This window comes from Eleutherodactylus coqui, chromosome 3 (assembly GCF_035609145.1).
Source record: "Eleutherodactylus coqui strain aEleCoq1 chromosome 3, aEleCoq1.hap1, whole genome shotgun sequence".
Lineage (NCBI taxonomy): Eukaryota > Metazoa > Chordata > Amphibia > Anura > Eleutherodactylidae > Eleutherodactylus > Eleutherodactylus coqui.
The window spans coordinates 313,231,769-313,245,938 of record NC_089839.1 but is presented as its reverse complement, the minus strand read 5'-3'; the positions used below and the strand labels follow the sequence as shown (position 1 = coordinate 313,245,938).

Below are 14,170 nucleotides of genomic sequence, written 5' to 3'. Positions count from 1 at the left end.
GTTAGTGGTTTAGTTTGTGACCCTCCTACAGATTCAGCTGCATTTACCTGAAATAAAGGTAATTTAGTGCAAAAACCAAAACCACGTCAGCAGTCGTCATGGGCGCCTCTCCCGCCGGCGCACGCTAACGTCGCACACAGGGTGGCGGGGATTTTCGGCAGCGGTGAGCCAATATTTGCACTGAGCTCTGCCAAAGCAACAGCAAACTTTCTCCAGCCGCTTCCTCTCACAAGGAGGACGGGAATGAAATGCGGTCGTCATGGAGACGATACGATTGAGCCTTTCCTCTCATTAAATGAGCCAAATTCCCCCACAATTCTCTGTGCTGCGCATCCCATCCAAACGCACATTTATTTTAACCCATGCACCTCCAAAATGACAATCTACCCCCTCCCCCATCCCATCAGGTAGGAGCGGCGCCGGTTGGACGTCTGCCATTGATAACAGGATTAGTGGCATCTGGTAATTATCTAATGACTCGCGGGTCGGCGCGGCGGTTGTGCGCCATGAAAGGGTATTTCATAGGAGTGTTATTGCAGGAATATTCACACCTGCAGCAGAAACCACAGCGGCGATCTGCAGCCGCCACCAGCGGGCACAGCGGGCATTCGGGCGCTTTGATCTGAGAGGTCGCTGCATTATTGTGGTTGCAATTAATAACGCGATCTGATGGGCGTTGTGTTGTCATGAGACACAACTGTTGTTTCTCGCCCTAATTAGCACCTGTAGCAGTCTTATGGGAAGCGCAGCTGAACCCGGTCACTATGGGGAAGTTCATATCACAGCATGGCAAATCTACATGGTGCTGTATATATTGTTATGAGCTTGGTCCTGGTGCTGCATATATATATATAATAAGGGTTGGTTCTTGTGCTGTATATAGGTTATAAGTTTGGTTCTGGTGCTATATACATGTTATGAGCATGGTCTTGGTAATATATATAATGTTATGAGCTTGGTCCTGGTGCTGTATGTATGTTATGATCTTGGTCCTGGTGCTGCATATATATGAGGGTTGGTCCTGATGCTGTATATATGTTATAAGCTTGGCCCTAATGCTGTATATATGTTATAAGCTTGGCTCTGATGTTGTATATATGTTATGAGCTTGGTCCTGGTACTGTATATGTATATCAGAGGCCCAGAGTTTCTTGCCCCATCAGCAGTTAGTAGCATAGACACTCATCAATTTAAGCACAACATTGTATAATGGAGTCACAGATCGACATGAAGCCGAGCGCTCCGGCCCGCAGTATTTGCACTCTCAGGCCTCAGACTGTCATGACTGAATGTCTAATAAAACCCCTTCATCTGCTTTGGGTCCAGACAGCCGCCTGGCATTTCCATCTGTCTCGGGTCACCGTAACCGTCGTTTGTGAGCGACGCCGGCGCAGTGAAGGTTAAGCACGGGCCACGCATGAGAATATTTTATATGTCATCTCATCAAGCTTTGATTTGCAGTCAGATTTCAGGGCGAAGAGAAGATGTGAAGAAGAGCGGCCAGATGCCACACAGACGGCACCCTCCAGAGCAGAAGACAAAAAAATATTTTAATATCTGATCACGAACCTCAAGAACCGTCTGATCCATGTTCCTGGATCATATCGCGTGCGGATATAGGATTCGTGTACTGAGCTTGGTGCTGCGGACGTTTATATGATCTAAAGTTGGTTCGGGAGCTGTACTTGTGCACTGAATTTGGTACTGCTGCACTATTTAGGTTATGAGCTTGGTTCTGGTGCTGTATCTATAAGATGAACTTTGTTTTGGTGCGGCAGCTATGTAATGCGCTGGTGGAGGTACTGTATTTATATACCAGGCTTGGTTCTGGTGCTGTGTTTACATTATGAACTTCATTTTAGTTCTGTCTTTTTTATAGGCTTGGTTCTGGTGCTGTTTCTATGTAATGAGCTTGGTTATGGTACTGTATTTATGTTATCAGCTTGGGTTTGGTATTGTATATGTACTGAGCTTGGTTCTTTTGCTTTTATTGCTTTGAGCTTGGTTCTGGTGCTGTACTTATGTACTGAGGTTGTTATTGGTACCATATTTACTCACTGGTGTGGGTACGCCGCTATCTTGCTGCTTTTTACACAAGCACAATACAAACAGACTGCCTATCAGTAAAATATAGGTGTAGTTTTTTTTTTTTTTTAGGGGGACATTCTGAACAGGGCGCCCTCTAACCCAATGGTGGGACTTTGTGTTTGCCACCAACAACCTTTAAGGAGGACTCATCACCTCACTGACCTGTTCATGACACATAGGGGATTTATCAAGGGCTACACAAGAAATTGGAAACTTTTTGCTGTTTCACTCTTTTCAAAAGTGGTGAAAAAAGCGGCGGAGTTTGAATCAAAGTTTTAGACAGACTGATGAATTTGCAAAATTTGGTGCACTTTCACTCCAGGAAGGAGCGGTGTAAAATAATGACTCCCCTTTATCCGGCAACCCAAACTGCTGATAGTTGCTGCAGCTCTATCGTACATCATGCATCTTTACGGGCTCCGCCACGTCTTGAGGACAGCGGTTATTCTCCTGAACCTGACACCTTCCCAGAGAAGGTCTGGGGTTGCAGTGGCTGGCAACAGCTTGCAATAGCACTCTAGTAAATCTCAACCGGTGGGTTATTAATCTCACTTTATGCGGATGCAGGGAGACATTCTGTATCTGCGTGTGAATTAGCAGGCGGCTTGTAGTAAAGGTCAGGGGTCTCTTGTGCCGCCGTCTGACATTCAGGCGGGTATTGTTCTGCGGGATGATGGGTGTTATTTCAGGATGCCGAGAGTTAAACAAACAAGACAAAGAAGAAAGCAGAATATCAAAGCCCTTTCCATTGATTCGCAGAGTCCGTCAGACATCTGATGCCCTGCAGCCCGCGCCGGGCACCGCCAGTAATATGGAGACAATGGGGAGAAGCAACCTGATTACTTCAAAGCTTTTCTAGCAGGAATGAAAGCCCCGGCAAAAACAATACCGCCATTTCTAGTCTCTCCCCCGGTGACCAAGTTCTGTTCATCCAGAAAGAGCTTCATGAGATGAGGATTATATCTTATTACAGAGCCTGTCCGGTCTGATGCGAGAAACGCTCAATCATCGGATAATGAAACATTCTGCAATCCGCTATGAGCGAAACGCGCGGCGCAAATCTCCCTCCTGTCCTGTCTCCAGGTAGATGAATCTGATACATTGTTACAGTTCATCAGTTGTGTGAGCAAGACAGATCAGAGTGGATTTTCAGTCGCATTTTGATTCACCAACAGCAAGCAGAGATCTTGAAATGAAAAGGCAACCAAACACAAAAGGGGCGGACTTACTATTGAAAATGTAACAGTTTTCAAGCTCAAATTGAGCCAGAAAATAACAGACTAAAAACCGCCAAGCTCAGACACCACCACAACTAGACGCTACCATGAGTGAGGCCCCCCCATGATGAGAGCCCACCACAACTAGACGCTACCATGAGTGAGGCCCCCCCATGATGAGAGCCCACCACAACTAGACGCTACCATGAGTGAGGCCCCCCCACGACGAGAGCCCACCACAACTAGACGCTACCATGAGTGAGGCCCCCCCATGACGAGAGCCCACCACAACTAGACGCTACCATGAGTGAAGCCCCCCCATGACGAGAGCCCACCACAACTAGACGCTACCATGAGTGAAGCCCCCCCATGACGAGAGCCCACCACAACTAGACGCTACCATGAGTGAAGCCCCCCCATGACGAGAGCCCACCACAACTAGACGCTACCATGAGTGAGGCCCCCCCATGACGAGAGCCCACCACAACTAGACGCTACCATGAGTGAAGCCCCCCCATGACGAGAGCCCACCACAACTAGACGCTACCATGAGTGAAGCCCCCCCATGACGAGAGCCCACCACAACTAGACGCTACCATGAGTGAAGCCCCCCCATGACGAGAGCCCACCACAACTAGACGCTACCATGAGTGAGGCCCCCCCATGACGAGAGCCCACCACAACTAGACGCTACCATGAGTGAGGCCCCCCCCATGACGAGAGCTCACCACAACTAGACCCCACCAAGAGTGAGGCCCCCCAAGACAAGAGCCAACCACGACTAGACCCCACCATTACCAGTCAATTATTAGCAAATCCACTATGATCAGATGCCAACATAACCAAAGACAGTCATGACCAGAGGCCACCAGACCAGATACTACCATAGCCATAGGGATCGTGATCAGAGACCATGAACAAATCGCTATGCAGAGAGGCATTACCCGTTGCACAGTTTCTATCCCCGCATCCCTGAGAAACCCCTGGGGGTTACAGCAACGCCCGCCCCATAGAATATCAGGACTCCTTTCACAGCGAGGGCTCGGTTTATAGTTGCAGATCTTCCTGCACTTCCAGGTGAAACACTTTCACTTGTGAACAATCAACTCCAAGGTGCGAGGATGGAGGCAAACGAAGAGTCAGGAATCCCTGTCTGATGCCTCCCATAGTCGCGGCTCCCTGCTTCTCCGACTAACGTAGACTGAGAGCGCTCCATCTTCCTGATCTCATTACACTTCATCTGATGCATTAACCGATGCTAAGTCTATTAGGATTTCTAACCATTTATGTCGTTTTTTTGTGCCATTTAGAGCCATTTTAATGCTTCTATAGCGCCTGGTGTTCCACACTCCAGCCTTTGTCATCGTTTCCAAGGCCTTTATTCAGTGATAGTGGAACTCAACAAGCTTACTGCAAAGATACAGAAAAAGGGAACAATGAGTGGAGTGAAGTGCGGTATAACCAGGCTGAAGTATTAGAATACTCATTCAGAGAAATCAGCCTGCTACTAACCCGCGTAATGTCACAAGAGCCCGAGCACCGTTATATGGGACCACAATACTGATTGTGCACAAGTGCAATGTTAGAGAGATTATATTTATCTTCATTCTTCCTAAGAGCATCCATTCACAAGGAACAACTTACAGAACATATCATACTAATCTACTGGCAGGTTAAATGCAATACATAACTACTACGGTATAATACTGCCCCCTATGTACAAGAATATAACTGCTATAATACTGCCCCCTATGTACAAGAATATAACTGCTATAATACTGCCCCCTATGTACAAGAATATAACTGCTATAATACTGCCCCCTATGTACAAGAATATAACTGCTATAATACTGCCCCCTATGTACAAGAATATAACTACTATAATACTGCTCCCTATGTACAAGAATATAACTACTATAATACTGCCCCCTATGTACAAGAATAGAACTACTATAATACTGCCCCCTATATACAAGAATATAACTACTATAATACTGCCCCCTATGTACAAGAATATAACTACTATAATACTGCCCCCTATGTACAAGAATATAGCTACTATAATACTGCCCCCTATATACAAGAATATAACTACTATAATACTGCCTCCTATGTACAAGAATATACCTACTATAATACTGCCCCTATGTACAAGAATATAACTACTATAATACTGCCCCCTCTGTACAAGAATAAAACTACTATAATACTGCCCCCTCTGTACAAGAATATAACTACTATAATACTGCCCCCTCTGTACAAGAATATAACTACTATAATACTGCCCCCTATGTACAAGAATATAACTACTATAATACTGCCCCCTCTGTACAAGAATATACCTACTATAATACTGCCCCCTCTGTACAAGAATATAACTACTATAATACTGCCCCCTCTGTACAAGAATATACCTACTATAATACTGCCCCTATGTACAAGAATATAACTACTATAATACTGCCCCCTCTGTACAAGAATATACCTACTATAATACTGCCCCCTCTGTACAAGAATATAACTACTATAATACTGCTCCTATGTACAAGAATATAACTACTATAATACTGCGCCCTATGTACAAGAATATAACTACTATAATACTGCCCCCTCTGTACAAGAATATAACTACTATAATACTGCCCCCTCTGTACAAGAATATAACTACTATAATACTGCCCCCTATGTACAAGAATATAACTACTATAATACTGCCTCCTATGTACAAGAATATAACTACTATAATAATGCTCCCTATGTACAAGAATATAACTACTATAATACTGCCCCCTCTGTACAAGAATATAACTACTATAATACTGCCCCCTATGTACAAGAATATACCTACTATAATACTGCCTCCTATGTACAAGAATATAACTACTATAATACTGCCCCCTATGTACAAGAATATAACTACTATAATACTGCCCCCTATGTACAAGAATATAACTACTATAATACTGCCCCTATGTACAAGAATATAACTACTATAATACTGCCCCCTCTGTACAAGACTATAACTACTATAATACTGCCCCCTATGTACAAGAATATAACTACTATAATACTGCCCCCTATGTACAAGAATATAACTACTATAATACTGCTCCCTATGTACAAGAATATAACTACTATAATACTGGTCCTATGTACAAGAATATAACTACTATAATACTGCCCCCTCTGTACAAGAATATAACTACTATAATACTGCCCCCTCTGTACAAGAATATAACTACTATAATACTGCCCCCTATGTACAAGAATATAACTACTATAATACTGCCTCCTATGTACAAGAATATAACTACTATAATACTGTTCCTATGTACAAGAATATAACTACTATAATACTGCCCCCTCTGTACAAGAATATAACTACTATAATACTGCCCCCTATGTACAAGAATATAACTACTATAATACTGCCCCCTCTGTACAAGAATATACCTACTATAATACTGCCCCCTCTGTACAAGAATATAACTACTATAATACTGCCCCCTCTGTACAAGAATATACCTACTATAATACTGCCCCTATGTACAAGAATATAACTACTATAATACTGCCCCCTCTGTACAAGAATATACCTACTATAATACTGCCCCCTCTGTACAAGAATATAACTACTATAATACTGCTCCTATGTACAAGAATATAACTACTATAATACTGCGCCCTATGTACAAGAATATAACTACTATAATACTGCCCCCTCTGTACAAGAATATAACTACTATAATACTGCCCCCTCTGTACAAGAATATAACTACTATAATACTGCCCCCTATGTACAAGAATATAACTACTATAATACTGCCTCCTATGTACAAGAATATAACTACTATAATAATGCTCCCTATGTACAAGAATATAACTACTATAATACTGCCCCCTCTGTACAAGAATATAACTACTATAATACTGCCCCCTATGTACAAGAATATACCTACTATAATACTGCCTCCTATGTACAAGAATATAACTACTATAATACTGCCCCCTATGTACAAGAATATAACTACTATAATACTGCCCCCTATGTACAAGAATATAACTACTATAATACTGCCCCTATGTACAAGAATATAACTACTATAATACTGCCCCCTATGTACAAGAATATAACTACTATAATACTGCTCCTATGTATAAGAATATAACTACTATAATACTGGTCCTATGTACAAGAATATAACTACTATAATACTGCCCCCTATGTACAAGAATATAACTACTATAATACTGCCCCCTATGTACAAGAATATAACTACTATAATACTGCTCCTATGTACAAGAATATAACTACTATAATACTGCCCCCTATGTACAAGAATATAACTGCTATAATACTGCCCCCTATGTACAAGAATATAACTACTATAATACTGCCCCCAATGTACAAGAATATAACTACTATAATACTGCCCCCTATGTACAAGAATATAACTACTATAATACCGCCCCCTATGTACAAGAATATAACTACTATAATACTGCTCCTATGTATAAGAATATAACTACTATAATACTGCCCCCTATGTACAAGAATATAACTACTATAATACTGCTCCTATGTACAAGAATATAACTACTATAATACTGCTCCCTATGTACAAGAATATAACTACTATAATACTGCCCCCTATGTACAAGAATATAACTGCTATAATACTGCCCCCTATGTACAAGAATATAACTACTATAATACTGCCCCCAATGTACAAGAATATAACTACTATAATACTGCCCCCTATGTACAAGAATATAACTACTATAATACTGCCCCCTATGTACAAGAATATAACTACTATAATACTGCTCCCTATGTACAAGAATATAACTACTATAATACTGCCCCCTATGTACAAGAATATAACTACTATAATACTGCCCCCTATGTACAAGAATATAACTACTATAATACTGCCCCCTATGTACAAGAATATAACTACTATAATACTGCTCCTATGTACAAGAATATAACTACTATAATACTGCCCCCTATGTACAAGAATATAACTACTATAATACTGCCTCCTATGTATACAAGAATATAACTACTATAATACTGCCCCCTATGTACAAGAATATAACTACTATAATACTGCCTCCTATGTACAAGAATATAACTACTATAATACTGCCTCCTATGTACAATAATATAACTACTATAATACTGCCCCTATGTACAAGAATATAACTACTATAATACTGCTCCCTATATACAAGAATATAACTACTATAATACTGCCCCCTATGTACAGGAATATAACTACTATAATACTGCCCCTATGTACAAGAATATATCTACTACCTGTATAATGCTGTGTATTCCGCAGCAATGTCCGTCCATAGACATGCTGTGTTAAAAGATTCTCCCCTGTCAACGAGCGAAAATCAGCGGGGACTTCCGCATGTGGGGGAGAATCGCAACATGTTCTATTTCGTGTTTGAGAAAAACATAAATAAAAAAAAGTCACACGGACGGCTTTCCTTGCAGTCAATGGAAGCCACCCGTCCCATGATATTCCTCGCAGTGGGTACAGTGCAAGTATAGCGGGAATCCGTGTAACAGCCCGCGCCGCAGATACAGACTGGTGAGTATAGGGTCTGTGGGGGGCGCCGGCTCTGATTTCGCTGCTATATATCGCAGTCAGAGTCCACCGCGGCCGTGGGCAGGAGGCCTGACTGTGCTGAAACGCATCGTTGCTTCAAGCGGCCCGACCCAATAGTGGTCCCAGACGTGTCATGTAGTGGTGGATGTACGGCGAGCTCCTCTAAGCCTGGACCCTTTGTGACGGCGCTGATTGAGGATCGATCGCACCTCCTGGCTGCGCAGGCTTGGCGGTTTTAGTGATTGTGTTGATCTAACAGACGGTAATGGTAGCGCTGCCCTTTCTCCCCGCATTCACGTCCCGCTGCACAACACGGTTAGAAATAATTAACACTGGTGATATTTTCTTTGCGTCAAGCGTAGCGGGAGGACGACCTGTTTGCGGGGGAGGGGGGGGGGGGGGGAGATGAAAGGTCACCGCCGGTTTTTCAGAAGCACAGGATTCCTAATTGTAATTAGCCCCCTCCTTCTGTAACGCGTGTCGGGGGCACAGCCTCAATCTCCGTATCGGAATCAGTTCAGTAATTACAGGCTTTACCCATAATAAACTTTGTCAAAAGAAAGATTGGAGCCGCCCGCCGGCCGCAGACGGCCAACACGAGCGCCGAACGTTATTCTGCTGACAGATGTGGTAATACCCGGGCGGTGAGACGTGGCGGAGCGCTCAGGTGATCGGCTGATAACCCAGCCAAGCAATGATACCCGTACGAAGGCACCAGGCGTGATCACGGCACGGACTACATTGTAGCAGCACCTCTGGCATCGCAGACTTGGCATTGCACACACCGCCGCACATTTACCCTGCGGCTGATTACCGGAGCTCCTCCAATAGGGACCCGGGCGAGAAGTCAAGAACCAATATCTACTGGTGACTGATTTATTTTGGGCAGAGGCGGCTAATATACATCAGTCCTATCCATGGTCGGCCTTAGCTACCTGTGATCTGTGTAGCCGCCCAGAGCACCAGCCAACCGAATTGTAAGAGGAGCAGAGGCAGATGTGAGCGCCCCCTAGGGTCTGCTGGCCAGATCAGCGTTTTTATCCGTGAAACAGCGTATTCTAGAGCTACAAGAATCCTTCTCCTCCTAGCTCTGTCTGGTTTCCTCAGCCCACTGGCAACCCTACAACACATCTGCTTAGTTCTGGTGCTCTCTATTTATGTCCTGAGCTTGGTTCTGGTGTTCTCTATTTATGTCCTGAGCTTGGTTCTGGTGCTCTCTATTTATGTCCTGAGCTTGGTTCTGGTGTTCTCTATTTATGTCCTGGGCTTGGTTCTGGTGCTCTCTATTTATGTCCTGAGCTTGGTTCTGGTGCTCTCTATTTATGTCCTGGGCTTGGTTCTGGTGTTCTCTATTTATGTCCTGGGCTTGGTTCTGGTGCTTTCTATTTATGTCCTGAGCTTGGTTCTGGTGTTCTCTATTTATGTCCTGGGCTTGGTTCTGGTGCTCTCTATTTATGTCCTGGGCTTGGTTCTGGTGCTCTCTATTTATGTCCTGGGCTTGGTTCTGGTGCTCTCTATTTATGTCCTGGGCTTGGTTCTGGTGCTCTCTATTTATGTCCTGGGCTTGGTTGTGGTGCTCTCTATTTATGTCCTGAGCTTGGTTCTGGTGCTCTCTATTTATGTCCTGAGCTTGGTTCTGGTGCTCTCTATTTATGTCCTGAGCTTGGTTCTGGTGCTCTCTATTTATGTCCTGAGCTTGGTTTTGGTGTTCTCTATTTATGTCCTGAGCTTGGTTCTGGTGCTCTCTATTTAGGTCCTGAGCTTGGTTCTGGTGCTCTCTATTTAGGTCCTGAGCTTGGTTCTGGTGTTCTCTATTTATGTCCTGGGCTTGGTTCTGGTGCTCTCTATTTATGTCCTGGGCTTGGTTCTGGTGCTCTCTATTTATGTCCTGGGCTTGGTTCTGGTGCTCTCTATGTCCTGGGCTTGGTTCTGGTGCTCTCTATTTATGTCCTGGGCTTGGTACTGGTGCTCTCTATTTATGTCCTGAGCTTGGTTCTGGTGTTCTCTATTTATGTCCTGAGCTTGGTTCTGGTGTTCTCTATTTATGTCCTGGGCTTGGTTCTGGTGCTCTCTATTTATGTCCTGAGCTTGGTTCTGGTGCTCTCTATTTATGTCCTGGGCTTGGTTCTGGTGTTCTCTATTTATGTCCTGGGCTTGGTTCTGGTGCTCTCTATTTATGTCCTGGGCTTGGTTCTGGTGCTCTCTATTTATGTCCTGGGCTTGGTTCTGGTGCTCTCTATTTATGTCCTGAGCTTGGTTCTGGTGCTCTCTATTTATGTCCTGAGCTTGGTTCTGGTGCTCTCTATTTATGTCCTGAGCTTGGTTCTGGTGCTCTCTATTTATGTCCTGGGCTTGGTTCTGGTGCTCTCTATTTATGTCCTGGGCTTGGTTCTGGTGCTCTCTATTTATGTCCTGGGCTTGGTTCTGGTGCTCTCTATTTATGTCCTGGGCTTGGTTCTGGTGCTCTCTATTTATGTCCTGAGCTTGGTTCTGGTGCTCTCTATTTATGTCCTGAGCTTGGTTCTGGTGTTCTCTATTTATGTCCTGAGCTTGGTTCTGGTGTTCTCTATTTATGTCCTGAGCTTGGTTCTGGTGTTCTCTATTTATGTTCTGAGCTTGGTTCTGGTGTTCTCTATTTATGTCCTGAGCTTGGTTCTGGTGCTCTAGTTACGTACTGAGCTTGGTTCTGGTGCTCTAGTTACGTACTGAGCTTGGTTCTGGTGCTCTAGTTACGTACTGAGCTTGGTTCTGGTGCTCTAGTTACGTACTGAGCTTGGTTCTGGTGCTCTAGTTACGTACTGAGCTTGGTTCTGGTGCTCTAGTTACGTACTGAGCTTGGTTCTGGTGCTCTAGTTACGTACTGAGCTTGGTTCTGGTGCTCTAATTACGTACTGAGCTTGGTTCTGGTGCTCTAATTACGTACTGAGCTTGGTTCTGGTGCTCTAGTTATGTACTGAGCTTGGTTCTGGTGCTCTATTTATGTGCTGAGCTTGGGACTGGTGCTCTATTTATGTGCTGAGCTTGGTTCTGGTGCTCTATTTATGTGCTGAGCTTGGTTCTGGTGCTCTATTTATGTGCTGAGCTTGGTTCTGGTGCTCTATTTATGTGCTGAGCTTGGTTCTGGTGCTCTATTTATGTGCTGAGCTTGGTTCTGGTGCTCTATGTGCTGAGCTTGGTTCTGGTGCTCTATGTGCTGAGCTTGGTTCTGGTGCTCTATTTATGTGCTGAGCTTGGTTCTGGTGCTCTATTTATGTGCTGAGCTTGGTTCTGGTGCTCTATTTATGTGCTGAGCTTGGTTCTGGTGCTCTAGTTATGTACTGAGCTTGGTTCTGGTGCTCTAGTTATGTACTGAGCTTGGTTCTGGTGCTCTAGTTATGTACTGAGCTTGGTTCTGGTGCTCTATTTATGTGCTGAGCTTGGTTCTGGTGCTCTATTTATGTGCTGAGCTTGGCTCTGGTGCTGTATTTATGTGCTGAGCTTGGCTCTGGTGCTCTATTTATGTGCTGAGCTTGGCTCTGGTGCTCTATTTATGTGCTGAGCTTGGCTCTGGTGCTCTATTTATGTGCTGAGCTTGGTTCTGGTGCTCTAGTTATGTGCTGAGCTTGGTTCTGGTGCTCTATTTATGTGCTGAGCTTGGTTCTGGTGCTGTATTTATGTGCGGAGCTTGGTTCTGGGGCTCTATTTATGTGTGGAGCTTGGTTCTGATGTCCTCTAGTTATGTACTGAGCTTGGTTCTGGTGCTGTGTATATTTTATGAGCTTTATTCTAGTAAGGTACTTATTCCCTTTACTGCTTTGCTGTCATCTTGATGCTTTCTGCACCAGCAGTATACAGGCTGACTGCCAAGCAATGCAATATATACATTTTTTTTTCTTATGTGGGTGGTGCAAAACAATCCACACAGGGCGCCATCTGACCTAGGGCCGGCACTGGTCCCATCTACTGGGGCAAATGGACAGAAAAAAGTTCCTCTGTCTTTGGGAAAGGTTGCTGTGGTAAAAGCTCTGAGCAGCGGGCGTCCTTCCGAGAACATCCCTTGCCATTTGTCTCCCGCAGCCGACTCCCCTCCGCCTCGGGCTCGCTGAAATAAAAGCTCCAGAACAGTTTTTATTAGACAGTCTACACGCCGTACCTGAGCGGAGCTGCTTAATCCTTCCATTACTGGTGGCCGTGTCCACGGGAAGGAAGTCCTTATACCAGGAGATCTCAGGATCGGGGTTTCCGCTGGCAGCGCAGAGCATGGTGGCCGTCCGGGTCTTCTCCACCACCTTGAGCTGGGGGCCCATGTCAATAATGGGGAACCCATGAGGCAGCTGCTCTTCTGCAAAACAGAAATGACCGGCGTGTTAGAGAAATGGCGTCTTCCTCCAATAATAATTTACTGCGATAATTAAACGTGTTCACAGGTCTATTTCTGTTATCAGTCTAATTAGCGCGCTCCACGGCTCGGCTCTAAAATGTAACATTGTAGCATGAAAGCCATTAATCATCAGCTCCATGCCCTTCCCGCAGACCGGCATGAGTGATAGTACCCCCCCCCCCCCCCCAACCATCAGCCAAAGCGCCAAAAGTTATCTATTAAAGCAGTGAAACGCGTTCCATCTAGTAATCTGCTACAACGGCTGGGATCTGGTCCGACGCACATGGCGGCATTACGCAATATGTTCTGCATTCGCCTCGGTATCGGTGATGTAGAATTCCTCCTTCTCCGTTACATTGTAGAGTTTCTCCCGCAACAAAGAGTTGACCTTATTCCTGGAAGATTTATGAGGAAACGACCCGCCGCGCGTTCCCGAGTTATATTTACACATTATTACAAACACCCTCAGGACTGAATCATTTCCAGCCTTTGTAGTAACATGTAAAATCTTTTAAAGGAGAAGAGGAAGAGGTCAGCGGCAGCGGCAGGCATCAGCATAGCAGAAGCGAGAAACGGATCGCCGAGCCGTGGAACAAAAATCACAGCAGCAACCGACTGAAGAGGACGACCGCGGGGGCCGCCGCTGGGTGCATGCAGTGAGGGCCATTAACTCAACTTAAATGGTCACTCGCTTTTCAACAAACTTGTACCTTTGTGATAACCGAAGTCATAACTGGCCAAAGTGCAAAGAACGACATTTCCCTAAAATGATGTATTTAAGCTGAAATATTCCACTTCAGTGCTGGCCACTAAGGTTCTCCCTTCCTCCTAATCTGGTGTCCACTGACCCTCATCAAGTGAAGTTCAACCCTAGTAAGTGA

At 44.5% G+C, this 14,170-nt stretch overlaps 1 protein-coding gene across 5 annotated transcripts in view; it reads right to left on the bottom strand.

Moving 5' to 3' along the window:
* The window catches only part of PTPRF (protein tyrosine phosphatase receptor type F), a 293,390-nt gene that overhangs the window by 52,826 nt on the left and 226,394 nt on the right, over positions 1–14,170 (bottom strand). For all 5 annotated transcript variants that reach the window (XM_066597932.1, XM_066597931.1, XM_066597933.1 and 2 more), the window contains exon 5: positions 13,062–13,250. In XM_066597932.1, the coding sequence (XP_066454029.1) occupies positions 13,062–13,250 (189 nt within the window). The remainder of the gene's footprint in view (positions 1–13,061; positions 13,251–14,170) is intronic.